General features: G+C 43.2%; 1 protein-coding gene across 1 annotated transcript in view; it reads left to right on the top strand.

Annotated features, from left to right (window-relative positions):
- The window catches only part of ATG4B (autophagy related 4B cysteine peptidase), a 60,122-nt gene that overhangs the window by 1,881 nt on the left and 37,857 nt on the right, over positions 1–20,384 (top strand). The window contains exons 2-6 of the mRNA XM_077153383.1: positions 14,338–14,439; positions 14,585–14,656; positions 18,934–19,032; positions 19,543–19,644; positions 20,190–20,262. Of these exons, the coding sequence (XP_077009498.1) occupies positions 14,338–14,439; positions 14,585–14,656; positions 18,934–19,032; positions 19,543–19,644; positions 20,190–20,262 (448 nt within the window). The remainder of the gene's footprint in view (positions 1–14,337; positions 14,440–14,584; positions 14,657–18,933; positions 19,033–19,542; positions 19,645–20,189; positions 20,263–20,384) is intronic.

The following is a 20,384-nucleotide window of genomic DNA, read 5'->3' as shown; positions in this document are numbered from 1 at the left end:
AAAGGTGTGACTTGGACTCTGTGGGAGAGTAATATGTTCAAAGCAGAGAGTGGTTGAATTGTAGCCAGGATGGCGGGGAAAAATTCACTGCAAAGGTGAATTGACCAAGACTCAAAAGCAGTGCAGGAGAAAGTGTGAGTGGCTGATGTGGGAATGGGAAGGAGACCCTTGTGGCCCTGGAATGTGGGTGGAGGTGAGAAGCAGGAGCTGAGGCAGAGGAGGCTGAGGCCTGGTCATGGACCTCGTTGTGTCAGTAAAGACCTGGGCGGTGGTTTATTCTGAGTGATATGATGCTCCTTTGAGGTTTTCAGAGAAGTAACATGATCAGATGTATGTTTAAGGGCCACTTTCTGGCTGCTGGGTGGAGAATGCACTGCAGAGGGGCAAGGGCAGAAGAAGGAGACCAGCTGGGAGGCTGCTGCGGTCAGCCAAGCGAAATGTGATGGAGGCTTGGATCAGAGCGGGGAGAGGAGGTACAAGTCTGGGTGTATTTTGGGAAGAGACAACAGGATTTCTTTATGGATTGGAAGTGAAGGGGGAGGAGAAAGCAGAATTAAAGATGGTGCCAAGGTTTTTGTCCCAAGCTAAAAAAATAACTTAGCTGGGGTGGCCCTGGGGTGGGGGGTGGTTCCTCCTTTGTGGGAAGCTATCGAGAGTTTGGTCTTGTCTGTGTTAAATGTGAAATGCCCACTAGACGTAGGTGTTCTGGTGTCCATTGGGCCTTTAGGTGTGAGGCTCTGTAGCTGAGAGACAAGCCTGGGCCAGAGATTACAGTGTGTGAGAAGCCACGCTTGGTGAGCTGCCTAGGGGTCTGAGTGTAGGTAGGAAGGAGAAGAAACCTGGGAGTGAGCCCAGGGCCTTCAGCATGAATTCTTCACCAACCCTCCAGTACTGTCTGTAAAATCACCCTCGTGGTTCAGAAAACTGGCAGGTGCTGGCACTTCTTTTCACACTGTCCATTCCTTGAGGCCAGAGCCAGTACCTTATATTCGCATCTCTAGTGCTTCATACAGTGTCTGGTATGTGGTTGGTAATTGAAAAAAACAGAACTTGAATTAATAACTTGCACATTCCTGAACTATAAAGATTTCAATTTTGTGGACTTGGTATGTAGTGCAGATGGAGTCTGTTAGCATTAAGACGTCAGTGATATAAGAAGGGCCTCTCCTCTCCACTGTACGCTAAGCAGTATTTCCTAATGTAGCTACGGTTCCGGACTCTTATTATTTCTTTATTTCCATTCAGAACTGAACTACCAGTGTCTTTAAATAAAGTATTTGGAATTTTGAAGAGTAGCCGTAGGCAAACGTGTTATCCTAAACATACAGTTTTCTAAAGGAAGAAGAGAAAACCCATCTATTGAATTATTTGTAAAATATAAATTTTCAAAAAACACTTTGAAGTGCTGTAGGAAAGTATCTTTGAAACAGGTTGTCTATAATAATGTCTAAAAGAAACTTATTTGTGCATATGTTATGTGATTCTCCCTGGTTTAATGACAGTGTAACAGGTAGTAGCTGAAGAGATGTTGGCTAAATTCATTGAACACAATTCCCTCTCTTTCTACCTACTGGATTTATAATATTTGAAATGATTTTTCCTATAAAATGACCATCTTATTAAAGTGCTTTCTGCTTCTTTGGGTTGTGATGAGGATGCATCCAGGTAAGTGGCTGAGGGGAATCAAGGATGTGTAGGACCGGTGAGTCCAAATTGTTGAACTGCTTCTCCCTGAGGTGGACAGCACCTCTGCCTGAGCTCCCCTGGGCCCAGAAGCGGAGTCCCTGTTAAGACTCCTGCCTGGGGCTGTCCTCTCAAGGCCTGGCTGTGTTTAATTCAGGAGCTGTATGGACTGCCTTGAGGAAGTTTGACACCTTATGTGAAGATGATGAGATTATGGCAAGGGCCCTGTCGCGTGGGGGCGAGGTTACTCAAAACAGAGAAGCAATGAAGGCACCCTGGAAAGTGAGATCATTCTCTTGACCAGCCTTTGTGTGTATTGATGATAGTGCACATTGGCGTTAAAATAGAACATGCGCTTCTCTATTAAAACTCAGTATGTGCCCATGTTTTCTGAACTGGTGATCTGTAATTAAACCAAGTAGAAGTATTAATACATATTATGGCTAAATTGATATTGATGATAAAATGAAAGTAGTGTTTGGGAAAGTGGGGGGGGGGGGGTTTCATCCTATAAACAATGAAAAGTGAGCTAATGTGAAAATGAGGTGCTCAGAAATGTTTGCTGGAGCCTTGTCCCGTTCCTGTGTTCTCATCCCTGCTTCCCCCCATGGCAGCTGTGCCCCCATTCCATGGGTGAGAAGAACTGAGACTTGATGTGTCACATAGCCAGTCATTCAGTGAGTCCTTGGCTCTGCCTCCAAACTGGCTCAGTAGGAATTAGAAGAGCAAACATGAGAAGTGGTATTGTTCAGCAGCATTGCTCCTTCCTTCATTGGGGAGGTAGGAACTCAGCGGTTTTGTCTGCCTCTGTAGCTGGAACCACCTTCGTGTTTGCTGGGTGGACAATGCCTTAGCCTAAAGTACCTGACAGTCTTCCCATGGCAGGAGCTGTGAGGGTACCCAGCAAGTGAGCTGAGCCGTAGGGTCCCACCTGGGCGTTTCAAGAGTTGGGAGGAGCAAGTTCACCTTACTCAATGCAAGTGGGACACTGAAGAATCCACAAAGCCCAGGAAAGGGATGAGCAGGACTTACTCATTTCTCCTCTTGCTATAATTGTTGCTATTCTGTGGGGTCCTTCATGCAAATTTCCTAGGCTGTAAAGCTTGTGGAAATCTGAACCAGCACATGAAGTGGAGGTCAACACTGGTTTCTGTTCCCTAAAGGCAGTCGTATCTTTCTTCTGAAAGTTGGATTCAAGTTTGATTCAGCTTGATTGCATTGTACTAGTAGTTGCACCTCTGTTTTGGTACAGAATGTGTCTATTTCCAAGCTGTGTCACGATCTTTTCACCCCTTTTAGTGATTGGGAGCCAATTGACCCCGAGCATGTGCCCACAACATGCTTAGCATGGTTCATGTCATCTAGTTTATCCCCACAATTCTGTGCAGAAACACAGCTGTTCATTTTACCAAGAAGGAAATTGAGGTACAGAAAGGTTAACAGCTTGCAGAAGATCTATGGCTGGTTGGTTATGGAGCTGTACTTCCGACCCAGGTCAGGCTGTTAACCATGCACCACACACCCTGGAATGTGTTCAGCAAGAAGTGGTGCCTGAGTCCCCTCTGCACCATATTCTGGGGGTGGGTGCAAAGACACAGACATCCCACTATCCCAAGGTTACAGCAGAGTTGGAGAAGTGAGGGAGGTATGCAGCTAAGTACGTGTGCTGAATATAAACTGGAGGGCAGCCTGCTTCACCCCTAATTCTGGATTCCTGAGGGAAGCCTGGAGTTTGGGCTCAGCCTGAGGGAGCCGAACAGAAAGGACACTCCCACAGGGCCCACATGACTTATGGGCATTGCTGCCTCATGACTGACTGTGACTTGAGGACAGCTGGGGCCCTCTTAGCCTTTGCCCACTCCAGAATCCCTTGTCTCCTTGCTGACTTTGGCTCATGTGGTAAAGAATCTGAGGCCACACCAACCCTTAATTTTCTTAGTTACAATAGGAAATTGGCTATCTCTTTGAACTTCTTAGAGCACCTCTTACTCTCCGGTAGAGTGCTGCTTCACTCTGAAGTTGGCTTCCCTACCTATAAAATCTGCTAGTAAACCTAAGGAGTACATCTGCCTTGTGTTTTGCCACATCAGTCATGGAAGAACCTTAACTTCAAAGCTGCCCAGGCGTTGTTAACCTGTTTTCAGAATTAGTTCTTTTTCTTTCTTATCTACTTGCCTTTTTTTTTTTTCTTTAAATGGGGAGCTGCATGTCTTAGGAGTATCTCAAGTTATAGGTGCTGATACTACAGATATTTTCTGATACATTTATCCTACATCCTGTCCCTCTGAGATTCATCTCAGAAATACCTTCCCGGAGACCTGGGCATGTTCATTCTAAGCTTGGAAAAGGTCTCAAACATTGGTAGGATGTTCCAATGCCACAGAGATGGGAATTACTATCTTGCAGTGTTGTAAATTAAATGTAGATAAGTACTGTTTGCGTTCTTTTTTTCTGAGAATAGACTTTAGGATTTGAGTCTCCATATTGAATGAAGCACAGGGGTCAAAAAGGGCAGTGGTCTATGCACGTCCAGATCTGGCTCAGAGTAGGCAGCAGGGATATCACTGACAGATTAAGCACATTCACTGTTTCTCAACTCCTGGAAACACGGACATCTACTTCTGTTTATCCCCGTTCTGCTTTATAATCATCTGCAGAAACAAATAATCTTATGTAAAAAAAGAGGGAAATAAACTTGAACTTTAAATTCATGTTGCGAAGCACCTTGGTTGAAGTTGTCCCTGGAACTATAAACAAGCAGCACATGTTAGAACAGAGCTCGTGGGTGAAGGCCACCTGCCCCCATCCTCTGCCCCAGTGTCTGTCCCATGCTCAGGGCTTGAGGCAAGAGGGCTTGTCAGGCCTGCTGTGAGCTCGCTCTGAAATCGTGTGCTTCTGTAACCCTGACATAGGACAGAGGTGAAGGGTGTGGGCAAAGCTGAACCTAGGTCCCTGTCAGCCCGAGAGTGGTCAGCAGCTAAAGGTTTGAGCCTTTAGGTTAACTCCCAGGGCACTGCTGGGCACTGCTGAGTACTTCCCAGCCCTGTACTGGGGAGTCAGCTGCACATTCTACTGATGCTTCTAGGTGTGGCAACATGTGACGTTTGAGCCCACTGCTAATTACAGCGTTCTCCTCTGAGCACTCTAATCTGCCCCCCAATCCTCCACTTGGGGGTGTGAAGAGTCATAGCCACCTTTGGAGGGTACCCTGTCATTATTCCCATTTTATGGATGAGGAAACTTCCACACTTAGAAGTTCAGTAACTGGTCCAGGGATCTAGTCTCAAGCTGGGATTTGAAGACCACTGTCTCCCTCACACCTTTCCCCACAAGAACCATTGCGCAGACAGAGAGGCAGAACCTGTGACAGGGAGATGCGGGCACCCTGACAGGGCCTGCCGCACACTGTGGTGCAGAGAACACATGAATCAGAGTGCCGTGAGACCACCCCACCTCTACAGGGTCCCCACTACATGGACTGATGAGTCCATTAGTGGAAGAACGAAAGTGAGCACAGGTGTTGGATGGTCTCATCTGGGACAGGCACATTCTGTGGGTTCGTGCTTTAAGACTTTGGAAAGAGAGTCCTTCTGAGGGGGTAGGATTCAGATGACATATTTTTGTAGTCTTCAATATATTTTATAGTTAGCCCATGTCATTTTTTACCAAAAAGCAGGCAGTTGTCAAAAGCTAAGTTTCAGTATGGCAGAAACTCATATGTAACGTTGATTTTCTCCAAGGGTTTCTATAGAGTTTCAGGGAAAGGATGAGAGTGCCTGGGCATCTCTGACATGTGTGGCCACAGGGGAGAGGCTGCGGGCGAAATGTGGGTGGGGGTTACAGATGAAATGGGGACCACAGGTGAGGTTAGGGGCCTTGGGGGAAAGGCTACAGTTGAGAGGCAGTGGGTGGTAGAGGGTTGGGGCACAGCTGAGGTGGGGGGCTGTTTTGGTTTGCTAGAGCTGCTGGAATGCGATATACCAGAAATATATTGTCTTTTACAGTAACAATTTATTAGGTTAGAAATTTATAGTTCAAAGGCCATGAAAATGTCCAAATGAAGGCATCAACAGTATGGTACCATCTCTGAAGAAAGGTTGCCAGCATCTAGGACACATCGGAAGACACATAGCCAGTGTCTGCTGGTCCTTCCCTCCCAGGTTTCGTTGCTTTTAGCTTCTGCCTTCAGTGACTTCCTCTCTCAGCTCCTCCAGGAGCTTTTTCTCTATGAGCTTCTTTTAAATTCATCTTCCTGGGCCTTTTTGGTCGTTTATCCTCTCATAAAGGACTCCAGAAAAGAATTAAAACCCTTAAAACTCACCTTAAATGAGGTGAGTTGTATCTCAATTGAAATAACCTAACCAAAAGGTCCAACCCACAATAGGTCTGCACCACAGGAATGGATTAAAAGAACATGGCCTTTTCTGGGGTACATAACTTCAAACTACCACAGGGAGCATGGGGGAGAGAACACAGGTGATGTGAGGGAGAGAAGAGGGGAGCACAGGTGAGGTGAGGGAACATGGGGGTGGGGGGAAAGGCCACAGTGAGAAGCATGTACCCAGGGTCTCTGAGGAGCAGCTGACAGGACGGGCGCCTTCCCCCTTGGTACCAGCCTGGCAAGGTGGTACGTGTCCCGTCTGGCAGGCATGGGACTGCTGTTGGCTGGGAGCACTGGGCTTCCTCACCTGAAGTTCATCACAGGAGGATGAACTCTAGTTTCATTTTTATAATTTTTATTTTAGTGACATAAGCACAACCTAAAATTTCCCCCTTTTAACCACATTTAGCTACATAATTCTGTGCTGTTAGTTACAGTCACATTGTTGTGCTATAATCACCACTGTCTATTACCAACACTTTACCATCACACCAAACAGAAACTGTATACCAGGTGCATTACCTCCCCATTCCCTACCCACACCTTGACCCTGGTAACCTGTGCTCTAGCTTCTAACTCTGAATTTTCTTATTCTAATTATTTCATATTAGTGAGGTAATTAATACAATAGTTGTCCTTTTGAGTTTGGCTTATTTCATTTAACATGATGTCTTCAAGGTTCATCCATGTTGTCATACGTATCAGGATTTCATTCCTTTTTTTTTTAAACGTTTTTTATTGTGAAATACATAAAAAAAGCAAAGAAAGAAAAAGCAATAATTTTCAAAGTACACTTCAACAAATAGTTATAGAACAGATTTCACAGTTTGTTATGGGGTACTATTCCACTACTTCAGATTTTCCCTTTTAGCTGCTCCAAACACTTGAGGCTAGATGGAATTTTAGTGTAGTGATTCAGCAGTTGTTCTCATTTGTTAAATCCTGTCTTCTCTGTTATAACTTCTCTTTCTCCTTTGATCCTTCTCCAATCTTTAGGGATCTTTAGGCAGTGCCTGTTCTGAATTTGTCATGTTGAGAAAGGGTGTCAACACTAAAAGGATAGGGGAAGGTTATTGATAATCTTTGAGAGGCTGGTCCCTCTGTGTTTCAGGATTTATCTGTCCTAGGAACCCTGTGGGAATTATAGGTTCCAGGAAAGCAAACTTAGTGCATGAAGCTTTTATAGAGTCTCAGTTCGAGCCCTAGGTGTTCTTAAGAGTCAACAGGACGAGCGGGCCACGGTGGCTCAGCAGGCAAGAATGCTCACCTGCCATGCCAGAGGACCTGGGTTTGATTCCCGGTGCCTGCCCATGTAAAAAATAATAATAATAAAATTTAAAAAGAGTCAACAAGACTCAACTATGTAATGATATTATGAGCCATTGATTGTATACTTTGGATGGACTGTATGGTGCATGAAGATATTTTTTAAAAAATCTAAATAAAACAGATTTATTTAATGCTTGCCTGAAAAAAAAAACAGATCAACAGGAATGATGTTGGTTGAGGGTTAGCAAACCATGGCAATTAATACATCTAAGTGCTTGCATAAGAGTAGCCTCTTGACTCTATTTGATCTCTCTTAGCCACCAAGGCCTTATTTTATTACACTTCTTTTCCCCCTTCTGGTCGGGAAAGGGTTGTCGATCCCACGGTGCCAGGACCACACTCATCCCCTGGAGTCATACCCCATGTTGAGAGGGAGAGTTTTACCCCTTATTGTCATAACCACGTAGTGGGGAGGCTAATGATTTTTCTTGCAGAGTTAGGCTTAGAGAGAGAGAGGCCACACCTGAGAAACAAATGAAGCTTTATGGAGGCAACCCTTAGGTCTCCTTATGGGTAGTCTTTACTTCTCCACTACAGAAATAAGTTTCATAAGGACAAGCGTCAAAACCCAGGGCTTGGCCTATTTTCTTGGGAGTACCGAATGGTTGATTGGGTACCCAGGGTTTCTCAGATGGGGAAATTTAATTGTTTCATATATATATATATATATATATTTTTTTCTTTTCCTTTGGACCCTCAAGGGACTCTACCAATACTTTTTAAAAAAAATACTTTTATTATACACAACAAACATATATTCTTGACATTCAAACATTCTGTATATGGTATACAATTAGTGGCTCACAATATCATCACATAGTTGTGTATGCATCACCATGATAATTTTTTTTGAACATTTGTATCTCTCCAACAAAAGAAATAAAAGAAAAAACTCATACATGCCCTACCCCTTATTCCTCCCTCTCATTGACCACTAGTATTTCAGTCTACTCAATTTATTTTAACCGTTGTTCCCCCTATTGTTTATTTTTTATCCATATTTTTTACTCATCTGTCCTTACCATAGACAAAAGGAGCATCAGACACAAGATTTCCACAATCACATGGTCACATTGTGAAAGCTATATCATTGTACAATCATCTTAAAAAAACAAGGCTGCTGGAACACAGCTCTACAGTTTCAGGTACTTCCCTCTAGCCACTCTTCTACACCATAAACTAAAAAGGAGGTTTCTATATAATGCATAAGAGTAATCTCCAGGATAACCTTACAACTCTGTTTGAAATTTCTCAGCCACTGACACTTTATTTTGTCTCATTTCTCTCTTCCCCCTTTTGGTTGAGAAGGTTTTCTCAAATCTCATGGTGTTGGGAGCTGGCTTATCCTGCGATTTCTGCCCCACGTTGCCAGGGAGATTTACAACCCTGGGAGTCACTTCCCATGTGGAGGGTGAGGGCAGTGAGTTGACTTGCTGTGTCGGCTGAGAGAGAGGCCACATCTGAGCAACAAAAGAGGTTCTCTGAGGGTGACTCTTAGGCCCAATTTTAAGTAGGCTTAGCCTATTCTTTGCAGGGATAAGTTTCATAAGGGACAACCCCAAGATTGAGGGCTCAGCCTATTGATTTGGTTGTCCCCAGTGCTTGCTGAGAGAATATCAGAAATTCTCCGAATGGGGAAGTTGAATATTTCTGTGGGAAGATTTTTTTTTTCTGTTTAACTTTTTTTAATTTTTTATTAATTAAAAAAAAATTACAAGAAACACACACATTCCCAACACATACACTCAGCAATTCACAATATCATTACATAGTTACATATTCATCATCATGATAATTTCCCAGAACATTAGCATCAATTTAGAAAAAGAAATAAAAAGACAACAGAAAAGTATAGCAAACAGAAAAAAAAAATTTTACATGCCATACCCCTTACTGATCCCTTTCATTGATCACTAGCATTTCAAACTAAATCTATTTTAACATTTGTTCCCCCTATTATTTATTCTTATTCCGTATGTTCCTCTCATCTGTTGACAAGGTAGATAAAAGGAGCATCAGACACAAGGTTTTCACAATTACACAGTCACATTGTGAAAGCTTTATCATTATACAATCATCATCAAGAAACATGGCTGCTGGAACACAGCTCTACAGTTTCAGGCAGTTCCCTCCAGCCTCTCCATTACATCTTGGATAACAAGGTGATATCTACTCAATGCATAAGAATAACCTCCAGGATAACCTCTCGACTCTGGAATCTCTCAGCCATTGACACTTTGTCTCATCTCACTCTTCCCTCTTTTGGTCGAGAAGGTTTTCTCAATCCCTTGATGCTGGGTCTCAGCTCATTCTAGAGTATTTCTCAATTCCTTGATGCTGAATCTCAGCTCATTCTGGGATTTATGTCCCATGCTGCCAGGAAGATCCACACCCCTGGTAGTCATGTCTGTGGGAAGATTTTTTGATGACTCGTTGAATCTCTTTACTTGGTATTGATTTGATGAGATCTTCTATTTTCTTCTTGAGTCAGTACAGGTAGTTTGTATGTTTCTAGGAATTTTCCATTTTATCTAAGTCATCTAGTTTGTTGGCACATAGTTTTCCTAGTATTCTTGTATGATTTTTAAAAGTTTATTCAGAATGTGTAGTAATGACCCTCTCTCATTCCTAATTTTGTTTATTTATGTCCTCTCTTTTTTTTTGTCAGTCTAGTTAGGGGTCTATCAATGTTAATGGTTTTCTCAAAGAACCCACTTTTGGTTTTGTTGATTCTTTCTGTTGTTTTATTGTTCTCCAGTTCATTTATTTCTGCTTCAATCTTTGTAATTTCTCCTCTTTTATTTGCTTTGGAGTTAGTTTGCTGTTCTTTCTCTGAATTCTCTGGGTGATCAGTTAAGTCCTCGATTTTTGCTCATTCTTAGTTTTTTGGTTTTTTCTTGGGCATGGGCAGGCTCCGGGAATCAAATTCAGGTCTCTGGCACAGCAAGCGAGAATTCTGCCCTGAGCCACCGGCACACTGCCCGATTCTTAGTTTTTAATATTGGTATTTAGGGCAATAAATTTCTGTCTCAGCACTGCCTTTGTAGCATCTCATAAGTTCTGATATGTTGTATTCTCATTATCATTCATCTCTAGGTATTTACAGATTTCTCCAGCAGTTTCTTCTTTGACCCCTGATTACTTGAGAGTGCATTGTTTAATCTCTGTATATTTGTGAAAGCTCTGGTTCTTTGGTGATTATTAATTTCCAGCTTTATTTCATTGTGGTCACAGAAAGTGCTTTGAATAATTTCAATCTAATTAAATTTATGAAGACTCATTATGTCCCAGCATATGATCTGTCCTGGAGAACGTTCCATATGCATTAGAGAAGAATGTATATCCTAGTGTTTTGGGGTATAATGATATATAATATCTATTAGGTCTAATTCATTTATCACATCTGTTTCCTTGTTGATCCTTTGTCTGGTTGTTCTATCTATAGTGGAGAGTGGTGTGTTGAAGTCTCCCACATTTATTGTTGAAACATCTTTTGCTCCTTTCAGTTTTGCCAACATTTGCCTCATGTACTTTGGAGCTCTTTGATTGGGTGCATAAACATTTAATGATTGTTATTTCTTCTTGGTGAATTGTCCCTTTTATTGATTTGTGGTGTCCTTTGTCTCTTATGACGTATTTACATTTAAAGTCTGTTTTATCTGATGTTAGTATCACTACTCCTGCTTTCTTTTGGTTACAGCTTACATAGAACATCTTTTTCCATCTTTTCACTTTCAATCTATTTGTGTTCTTGGGCCTAAGATGCATCTGTTGTAAACAGCAAAAAGATAGATTATGTTTTTAATCCATTCTGTCAGTCTTTGTCTTTTAATTGGTGAATTTAGTCCATTAACATTAGAAGTTATTACTGTAAAAACAGTTCTTGAATCTATCATCTTATCCTTTAGTTTTTATTTGTCTACTCTGTATATTGTTTTCCCTCTCTCTCTCTTTGTATCCTTTACCCCTACTGGTACTCTTCAATTCTGTGCCCTGCTCCAGACCTCCCTCCTGTCTCTTTTTTTTCAGCTGACAGAGGACTCCTTTTGGTATTTCTTGTAGGGTAAGTCTCTCAATCTTTGTTTGTCTTTGAAGATTTTAATCTCTCCCTCAATTTTGAAGGCGAGCTTGGCTGGATAAAGAATTCTTGGCTGGAAGCCTTCCTTGTTCAGGATCTTAAACATCATCCCACTGCCTTCTGGCCTCCATGGTGCCTGTTGAGTGGTCTGAACTTGGTCTCATGTGTTTTCCATTGTATGCAGTAGAGGGCTTTTCATGTGCTGCTTTCAGGACTCTGTTTCTCTTCAACATTTGGCAGTTTGACTAGTATGTGTCTTGGAGTTAGTCCTATATGGATTTCTTCTGTTTGGAGTTTGTTGGGCCTTTTTGACTTGCATATTTCTGTCTTTTATAAGGGGTGGGAAGTTTTCCCTGATTATATCTTCTACCAACCTTCTCAGCTCTTTACTTTGCTCTTCTCTTTCTGGGACATCAGTGATTCTTATAGTTCTGTGCCTCTTGTTGTCCATCATTTCCATAAGATCCAGTTCCATTTTTTCCATCTTTCTTGCCATTTTTTCTTTTGTACACTCTAGTTCAGTTGTTCTGTCTTCTAGCTCACTTATTCTTCCTTCTGCTTTTTTGAATCTGCTATCGTGTGTCTCTTGTATATTCCTAATTTGGTCTACTGTAACTTTGATCACTGCGAGATCTGCCGTTTTTCTGTTTGATCTGATCTTTTGAGTTCTTCTTTATGCTCTCTAATGTTTTCCTGATATCCTTTATTTCTTTAAAAAATATCCTTGAGTAGTTGTTCTACATTCTCTGTCCCCTCCGGAGTTTTGATTTGGTCATTATTTTGGGCAATTTCTGCTTGTTTCTTCACTTGCTTTATGATTTTCTGTTGTGTTTGGGGCATTTGATTATCTTAATAAGGTTATTTTACAAGTTGATTTCCTTCACTCATCTGAAGTTTTGTATTTACTTGGTTTTGAAGTTTCCCTTTTGCGCTTGGTTTGTCAGTAATTCCATGCTAAACCAAGTCTCGGATCTCATGTAGGGGGTACAATTGTACTTGAATATCTGTACATGCCCACACACCTAAATAATAATAATAATAACAGTTTTACAGTAATAAAAGTTGTATATGGAATTACATTGGGAAAAAAGTGCTCTTTAACAGTAGTAGACAGAAGGAGTCACTTCAAAATATATTGGGAATGTATCCCAACTGGTGTCCACAGAAGGGAGAGACTAAGAAATAAATAAGTAAATAAATAATAAATGAAAAATATATAAATATATTAAAATATCTAGAAATAAAAATTTTAAAAATAAAAATAATATTAATAATATTATTAATAATGAAAATTCATATATAGGAAAAATATTTAAAGAAAAGGAAACACCTAGGCAAATTGGGATTTTGCCAACCTGCGCTTACCACTTCTCACCAGGAGTTGGCTCTCCTGAGGCTCCTCCTTCCTCAGGCCCACACCTCCCGGACTGCAGAGACTGAAAGATGGCATGCATGGCAGGGGCGCCACTACCCCTGGCCTGCAGTGTCAGGATGGCTGGTCCAGGCACAGGACAGTGGGAGCTGACCTTGTTGCCCAGCAGATCCTCTGCACACCATACCTGATGGGTCAACCACTTGAGGTGCCTGGCCATGCAAGAGCTCCCAATGTGTGGGTGTGTGGCCCTTTGTGGTGGATGGCTGGGCCCACCTGTGGGCTCCCCATAGGTATCACTGAACTCTGAATCTCTCAGGGAGGTTTCTCCAGGCAACAGCTGGGCTGGAGCAGAGTGATAGTCATTTCCCTCTGATCTCCACTTTCCCATGCGCCACAATCTGTCCCTGATCATGGCGAGTGAGACTCACTTCACTCTCTGTGTCCCAGTCCCCACTGCCTCACTCCTACCCAAGAAACTCTAAAGACTCTCTTCAATTACTAACACCCCCACTGCCCCCGGGACCACAGTCCCAGTCATTCTCTCCCTGTCCACTATCTTGTCCTACAGAGCAGGGTAAATCCAATCCACTGTAGTCCACCATCTTCCTGAACCGCTACCAAATGCCCTTCGGGTTTTTTTTTCCCCCATTCTTTTTTAATGCTGATAATATTCCATTGTATGTTTTATACCTTGTCCATATTTTCCTTGTCCAGTCATGTGTTGATGTACACTTGGGTCTCTGATTTCTTAACTGGCAGCAAATAGAGTATGTGGTTCTCAGTTTCATTATTATCCTGGCAGATACTGTGGCTCGTTGGTATGGAGCTCCTTGGATAGAGCAGTGTGGCCAAGTGAACACATGGCCAGCAGTGTCCTTCTGCTAATGATCAGCGTCTTGGAGCCTGAGTGCCTTTGGTGACTCGGCCTTCCGAGGGTTGGGTCTGTCCTGGCTGTCAGGAGCTCTCATCACTGATCACGCTGTCATTGTTGTGGGCCTCAAGTCATCCATACGAGCTGTTCTCCATTCTGTTTATTCTATGGCTTGTTTCACATGCAAAGTTCAAGGATGTCCTTTCATTTTATTTCTGTTCTTTAGATATTAAACTTTTTAAGTCCAAAACAAGTGCTGAAGGCAAATGGCCTTTTTAACTTAATTTTATTTTTATTCTTTCTCTCCCCTGGGGCTGGCCCTTGCTTTGGTCTCTTACCCTGATGTCGCTTCCAGACCCAAATATGAACAGCCCTGGGAGCTGGTTTACCAGGCATGTCCCCCCTCCCCACGGCAGGGTGCTGTCCACAAGGCCCTCCCAGAAGCTTCTCCATGTTGCTCTGTTAAGAGTGGTTGTGGTGGCACTGGAGATAGAGTGGGTGCCAGCTGGGTGCCAGAATCTCCCTATGGGCTCTTCTGCATAGAAACTCAACAGATGATCTCTGATATCATTTTATGAAATGGTAAACATTTGATAGATGTATGTCTTTGGTTTCAACAGCTACTCTGACTTACGACACTCTCAGATTTGCTGAGTTTGAAGATTTCCCCGAGACCTCGGAGCCCGTCTGGATACTGGGTAGAAAATACAGCATTTTCACAGGTATCAATTAGGCTAGAGCCCCCACTGTCTTACTGCTGAGTCTGCAAAAAGTATTTTGTGATGATAATTATCTGTTAACTGTCTCTAACTGAGATTTACAAACTTAAGAATTGTATTTGTGTGTATTCTTTTGAAAATCCTCTAGAAAAGGATGAAATCTTGTCTGATGTGGCATCAAGACTCTGGTTTACATACAGGAAGAATTTTCCAGCCATTGGTGAGTATTCCATTTTGTTAAAATATATATTATAAAGGATAAATGTTTTAGGAAGGAGGAAGGCTTATGTTTAGAGTATGGCTTTAGCTTGCTGGGTGCTTGTCACTTTGTTCTGATCTTCACATCTCCCCTGGTTAGATAATTTGAGAACTCGCACCTAATGGTGACTGAGCCAGATCCCAAACCCAGGGCTCCTCAGTCTGCTCAGGGTGCTGTGTTTTCAACTGCAAGCTATAGCTTACTCCTGCAGCCTAAAATCGGTGTCATCAGCGGCCAGCATTTTCCACAGTACAGAGCAGAATGGATTATGAGATAGTGTTAGCCATAATAAAACAGTGTGTTGCTTTGCCTTATATATGTATTTGAATGTGTATCTGGGGTTGCGTTGTACAATGTCTCTTATGATAGTCTTGGTCTAAGAAGGTTGAAAGCCATTTACCCATGATCTTTTCTAAATTTTTCATACTTGGTGGTGGGAAGATTTCAAGGACAGGATGAATGTGACGTGTTTTTATATAACACTTAAGTATATTCCATTAAGTAGTGGCTCCTTATCATTGTTCACTCTGGAGCTGGATGAAGAATGGGGACCAGCTCTCAGCCTTGGGTTTTACAGCTAGATAACTAGAGCCAGAGATGGAAGGACCAGGCTTTCTTAACCTCCTGGGGCTGTTGGAGCAAATCACCTTAAACTAGGTGGCTTAAAACAACAGAAATTTATTTTCTCATTGTTCTGGAGGCTCAAAGTCTAAAATCGAGGTGTCAGCAGGTATGTGCCCTCTGGAGGCTCTAGGGAGACTCCTGCTTTTCCTCTTCCAGCTTCTGCTGGCTCCTGGCAATCTGTGGAGGTCCTTGACTTGCAGCTGTAGCACTTGGGTCTCTGTTGTGTTTTTGGTCTCATGGCTGTCTTCTCTGTGTCTCTGTGTCCTCCCTCTTCCCCAGTCGTCAGAGTTAGGGCCCACCTCATCTTAGCTGGTCACATCTACAAGCATCTTTTTTTCCAAACAAGGTCCCATTTGGAGGTTCTGAGTGGACAATGACATTTTGGGGACACTCTCTGGCCTATTCTATAGGCAGAAGTCACGGCCTTATCAGTGGCTGAGTTGCTGTTCAGTTCTCCCACTGGGTGTGCCTTCATCAGTTCTCCAAAAGTGGAGGATTAAAATAGCCACAAGGGCCTGATATTCAGGGACACAGAAATGTGGGGAAATAAGGTAAGAGTTACTGTGGGAGCCTTGATTCTTGAAGACGATTGTATAAAAATATAACTTTTACAGTGTGACTGCGCTATTGTGAAAACCTTGTGCCTGATGCTCCTTTTATCTAGTGTATGCACAGATGAGTAAAAAATATGGCTAAAAAAAAATAAATAATAGGGAGGCGAAGGGTAAAATAAATTGGGTCGATGGAAATACTAGTGGTCAATGGGAGGGAGGGATAAGGAGTATGATATATGATTTTTTTCTTTTTTCTTTTTATTTCTTTTCCTGGAGTGAAACAGATGTTCTAAAAATGATTGTGGTGATGAATACACAACTATGTGATGATATTGTGAACCATTGCTTATATACCATGTATGGAATGTATGTGTATGAAGATTTTTTAATAAAAATATTTTTTTAAAAAGTTGAAAAAGGGATCAGGCTTCAACTAAACAAATTAATGAAGCTGATCTGGATAGGACTAGGGTAGATCAGAATACAGGGTAAAGGACAATATCATCCATATTTTAAAACTTCAACTTCTGTGTACAACCAAAGGGAAAGGTGTTTATTTGATCCAGAATTTATATTTTAGGTAGTGCATTACCTAATTTTGCTTGTATGGTCATTTTAGTTCAGCACTGTAAGTACATGGAATCTTGAATGGTGTGTGAGAGCTTATTGGTTTGCCCAGTTTAGTGTGATTCCCTGATATATCCCAGAGTAATTTGGGTAGTGAATAAAGAAGTATTTGCAAAGTTGCCTTGGAGGACTGTTTGGAGGATTCCTGATATTCCTACAAGCAGTGGGGCCAACCAAATCAATAGGCTAAGCCCTTGATCTTGAGGTTCGCTCCTGTGAAACTTGCTCCAAGAAGGACAGGCTAAGCCTGCTTATAATTATGCCTAAGAGTCACCTCCAGAGAAATCTTTTGTTGTTCAGATGTGGCCTCTTTCTCTAAGCCAGCTTGGCTGGTCAATTCAGTGCCCTCCCTACTATGTGGAACATGACTCCCAAAGGTGTAAGTCTCCCTGGCAGCATGGGACAGAAAGCCTGGGATACGCCAACACTTGGCATCAAGAGATTGAGAAAACCTTCTTGACCAAAAGGGGGAAGAGAGAAATGAGAAAAAATAAAGTTTATGGGGCTGAAAGATTTCAGACAGAGTTGAGAGGTTTTCCTGGAGGTTATTCTTATGCATTACATAGCTATCCCTTTTTAGTTTATGGTATGTTAAAGTGGCTAGAGGGAAGTATCTGAAACTGTTGAGCTGTGTTCCAGTAGCCCCGATTCTTGAAGATGATTGTGTAATGATACAGCTTTTACAATGTGACCGTATGATTGTGAAAACCTTGTGTCTGATGCTCCTTTTATCCAGGGTATAGATAGATGGATAAAAAATAAATAAATAATAGGGGGGATAAAGGGTAGGATAAATTAGGTAGATTGAAATACTTGTGGTCATTGAGAGGAAGGGGTAAGGGGTCTGGGATGTATGAGTTTTTTCTTTTTATTTCTTTTTGTGCAGTAATGCGAATGTTCCGGAAAATGATCATGGTGATGAATACACAACTGTGTGATGATATTGTGAGCCATTGATTGTACACCATGTATGGAGTATATGTGTGTGAAATTTGTCAATAAAAATATTAAAAAAAAAAAAGTCACTGTGGGTCAGTGTTCAGTGGTAGCATTTGTCGGGTGTGCTCTGGGATTAGTTGTCCATCCCCAGCAACCTCTTTCCACCTATTCCGAACCTGCTCTCTGCTGGGCCCTGGAAGCCAAGGAGTACGGCCCACAGGAGCTTTCCTATGGGGTTATGCCTTGGGTATTGAAGTGGTAGTAACGCAGTCACACCCAACAATTAGAAACATGTTTTGTGGTGCAGTGAGGGACAAGCTCTTGACACTGCCCTGCAGGTCAGTTGTCTGGGAGACCTAGAACACACAGGAAGAAACAGGACGCAGAGGAGCCTGAATTTTGTCATTTGGCAAAATGAGGAGCTGGAAGCTGGGGTGGGGACCAATGTGGAGAAGCAGTACAGGCATCGTGTCCTGGTGGGATTGACACATCTCTTGAAGGGATGGCCATGGTTTCCAGCATTCCCTGGCCATATGGAGTTGGCTGCAGGTGTCTTCACAGTGGGGTGAGAACAGTAATAGCCCATGGGTCAGGCTGGTTTGTGTGCCAGATGCAGAGCTGTGGAGCATGGCTCTCTCTCTGAGTCCCACAGCTACTGCAAGTGGTGAGCCTTATTATTCTTCAATTAGGGAGGTGATCTACATGCTTACATCACAGGTTGAGGTGGGAGCTGGTTGGGATTAGAGACCGAGCACCTGACTCCGGGATCCTACTCCTTTGTCACAGAGTGGGTTCACTATGTGCCTCCCACTTGCTGACAGTGGGTGGATGCCCACCCATCTCCCCATTAGCCCCCCTTCCCCTGTTGGTGTCTGATGGGATCCCTCTGTGTTCCTCCTGAGGGCTGTCAGGGTATTTCTCATCGTCCTGACACAATATTCCTGTGCCAGGTGAGGGAGACTTTTCTGTGCACCTGGATGGGTGGACGTGCAGTGGCTGGGCCCCAGGGTGGGTGTAGATGGAGGCTCACAGCTGTTGCTGGCTTGCCCTGGGGGCTCAGGCCATGTCCCTTCCACTGCTACTTTGTGCAGGCCCACTCCCAACTCTCAGGCAACACTGGACATCACTGAACCTATAATCTTTGCTGTTCTGGTACTTGAAAATGTCAATTTTTACCTAACTTTGCATTCTCTGGGTCATGCCTGAGGTAGGCCTCTTTTCAGGCTGGCCAGGTATTCATGTTTCTCCATGAGTCACTGTTCACACCCTTTACCCACATTGAGGGGTGGGTCATCAGCATGTTTCCCTACACAGTGAGGGCAGCCCTTGGCTTTGCAGGATCTACATTTATTTCTCCGACAGAGGTGACAGCAGGTGCATTGATACCTCTAGCACAGAGACTCGTGGCTCCTGTATACCACCATCAGTGCATCCTGTGTGAAGCCTGCCTTGCCAGGCCATCTAATTGAGAGCTTTTCCCTCTCCACCTGGCAGGGGGGACAGGCCCCACCTCAGACACAGGCTGGGGCTGCATGCTGCGGTGTGGACAGATGATCTTCGCCCAGGCCCTGGTGTGCCGGCACCTGGGGCGAGGTGAGCCATGGCACGGGGGTGTTGAGGGTGCTTTAAGGCAAGGCAGCAGGAAACAGGTTAAAATGTTTTTTGTTTGTTTTCTTTTTAAGAGAAGTTGTAGAAGAGTTCCCATGTAGTGTTTTTTTTTCTTGAGTAATAACCTACTAGCTTTCATTGACTTAAAAAATGACTTTGGGAGGTGCAAGAGTAGTTCAGTGGTAGAATTCTCACATGCTGTGCGGGATACCCAGGTTCAATTCCCAGCCTGTGTACTACCCCTCCCCACCCCCCACCCCAAAAAATACTTTAAAAGAATGCTGGTAAATATTTAGAAGTTATCTTTAAATCACTGAAAAATGTCTGCTTTCTGCATGGATTTGTTTGCTGAAATTAACACATGTATATTTGAAATCCTGCAGAATTTAGCTTCTCACTTTAGAAATGGTCACAGAAGTTATGGATATCAATGAAAGTGGAGACTTTTCTGTCATATTTGTGATAAAGTTGAACTTCTCTATTGGTTTCCCTTAGATTGGAGGTGGACACAGCGCAAGAGGCAGCCAGACAACTACTTCAGCGTTCTCAGCGCCTTCCTCGACAGGAAGGACAGTTACTACTCAATCCACCAGATAGGTAGGAGGGGCACCCACTGTGGTTGCCTGTAGGGGGTTAGAAAAAGCAGTGTGGTTCTTTGGGTTTCACCTAAGAGCTCTTCTGGTGTCACTGTGAGAAGCTGTGGGTTATTCTGAGCTCTCCCTGCCTGAGAGCTGTCTGTGGTGGTGACAGGTGCCACTCAGACCCCAGGCCTCACACCACCATTGCCTGGAGTGGCTCATTCCAGTCTGTTTTCTTATCTGGAAAGTTAGACTCAGGACCTCAAAGAGGTTTTTCTCTATATGCTCCTGAGAAGACCCACCAGCCTTTGCTCCAACTCCAAGTATTGATATGAATGGACTGGGCTGAGTGACTAAAACATCAAGTCATTTCATTTTCCTCAATTTCCTGATTCCCAATAAAGGAAACTGTCATCTGTTCCCTTTCCTGTCTCCCTTTGGAGGGCATGTCCTGGTACCTCTCAGGAGCTCCTGGGAGCTTAGGCCCCTTGGGTTAGGGTGGGCTTGGCTGTCCAGAGGGTGTGCAGGAGGGTACCCTATGCTAATCTGCATCCCATTCTGCAGCGCAAATGGGAGTTGGAGAAGGCAAGTCTATCGGACAATGGTATGGACCCAACACCGTCGCCCAGGTCCTCAAGTACGTATCAAGCTGGGTCCTCCTGGTTCCTCTGGGGATAACATGAACCTGCCTTGGGTATGTAACTCTCTTGAAGTTACTGCTAAAGAAGACAAGGTGTCACCTATTCTTTACTCTATAGC

The sequence above is a fragment of the Tamandua tetradactyla genome, chromosome 3, assembly GCF_023851605.1.
Source record: "Tamandua tetradactyla isolate mTamTet1 chromosome 3, mTamTet1.pri, whole genome shotgun sequence".
Classification (NCBI taxonomy): Eukaryota; Metazoa; Chordata; class Mammalia; order Pilosa; family Myrmecophagidae; genus Tamandua; species Tamandua tetradactyla.
Note: the sequence above shows the minus strand (reverse complement) of the source record. Positions and strands in the feature narration are given on the sequence as shown.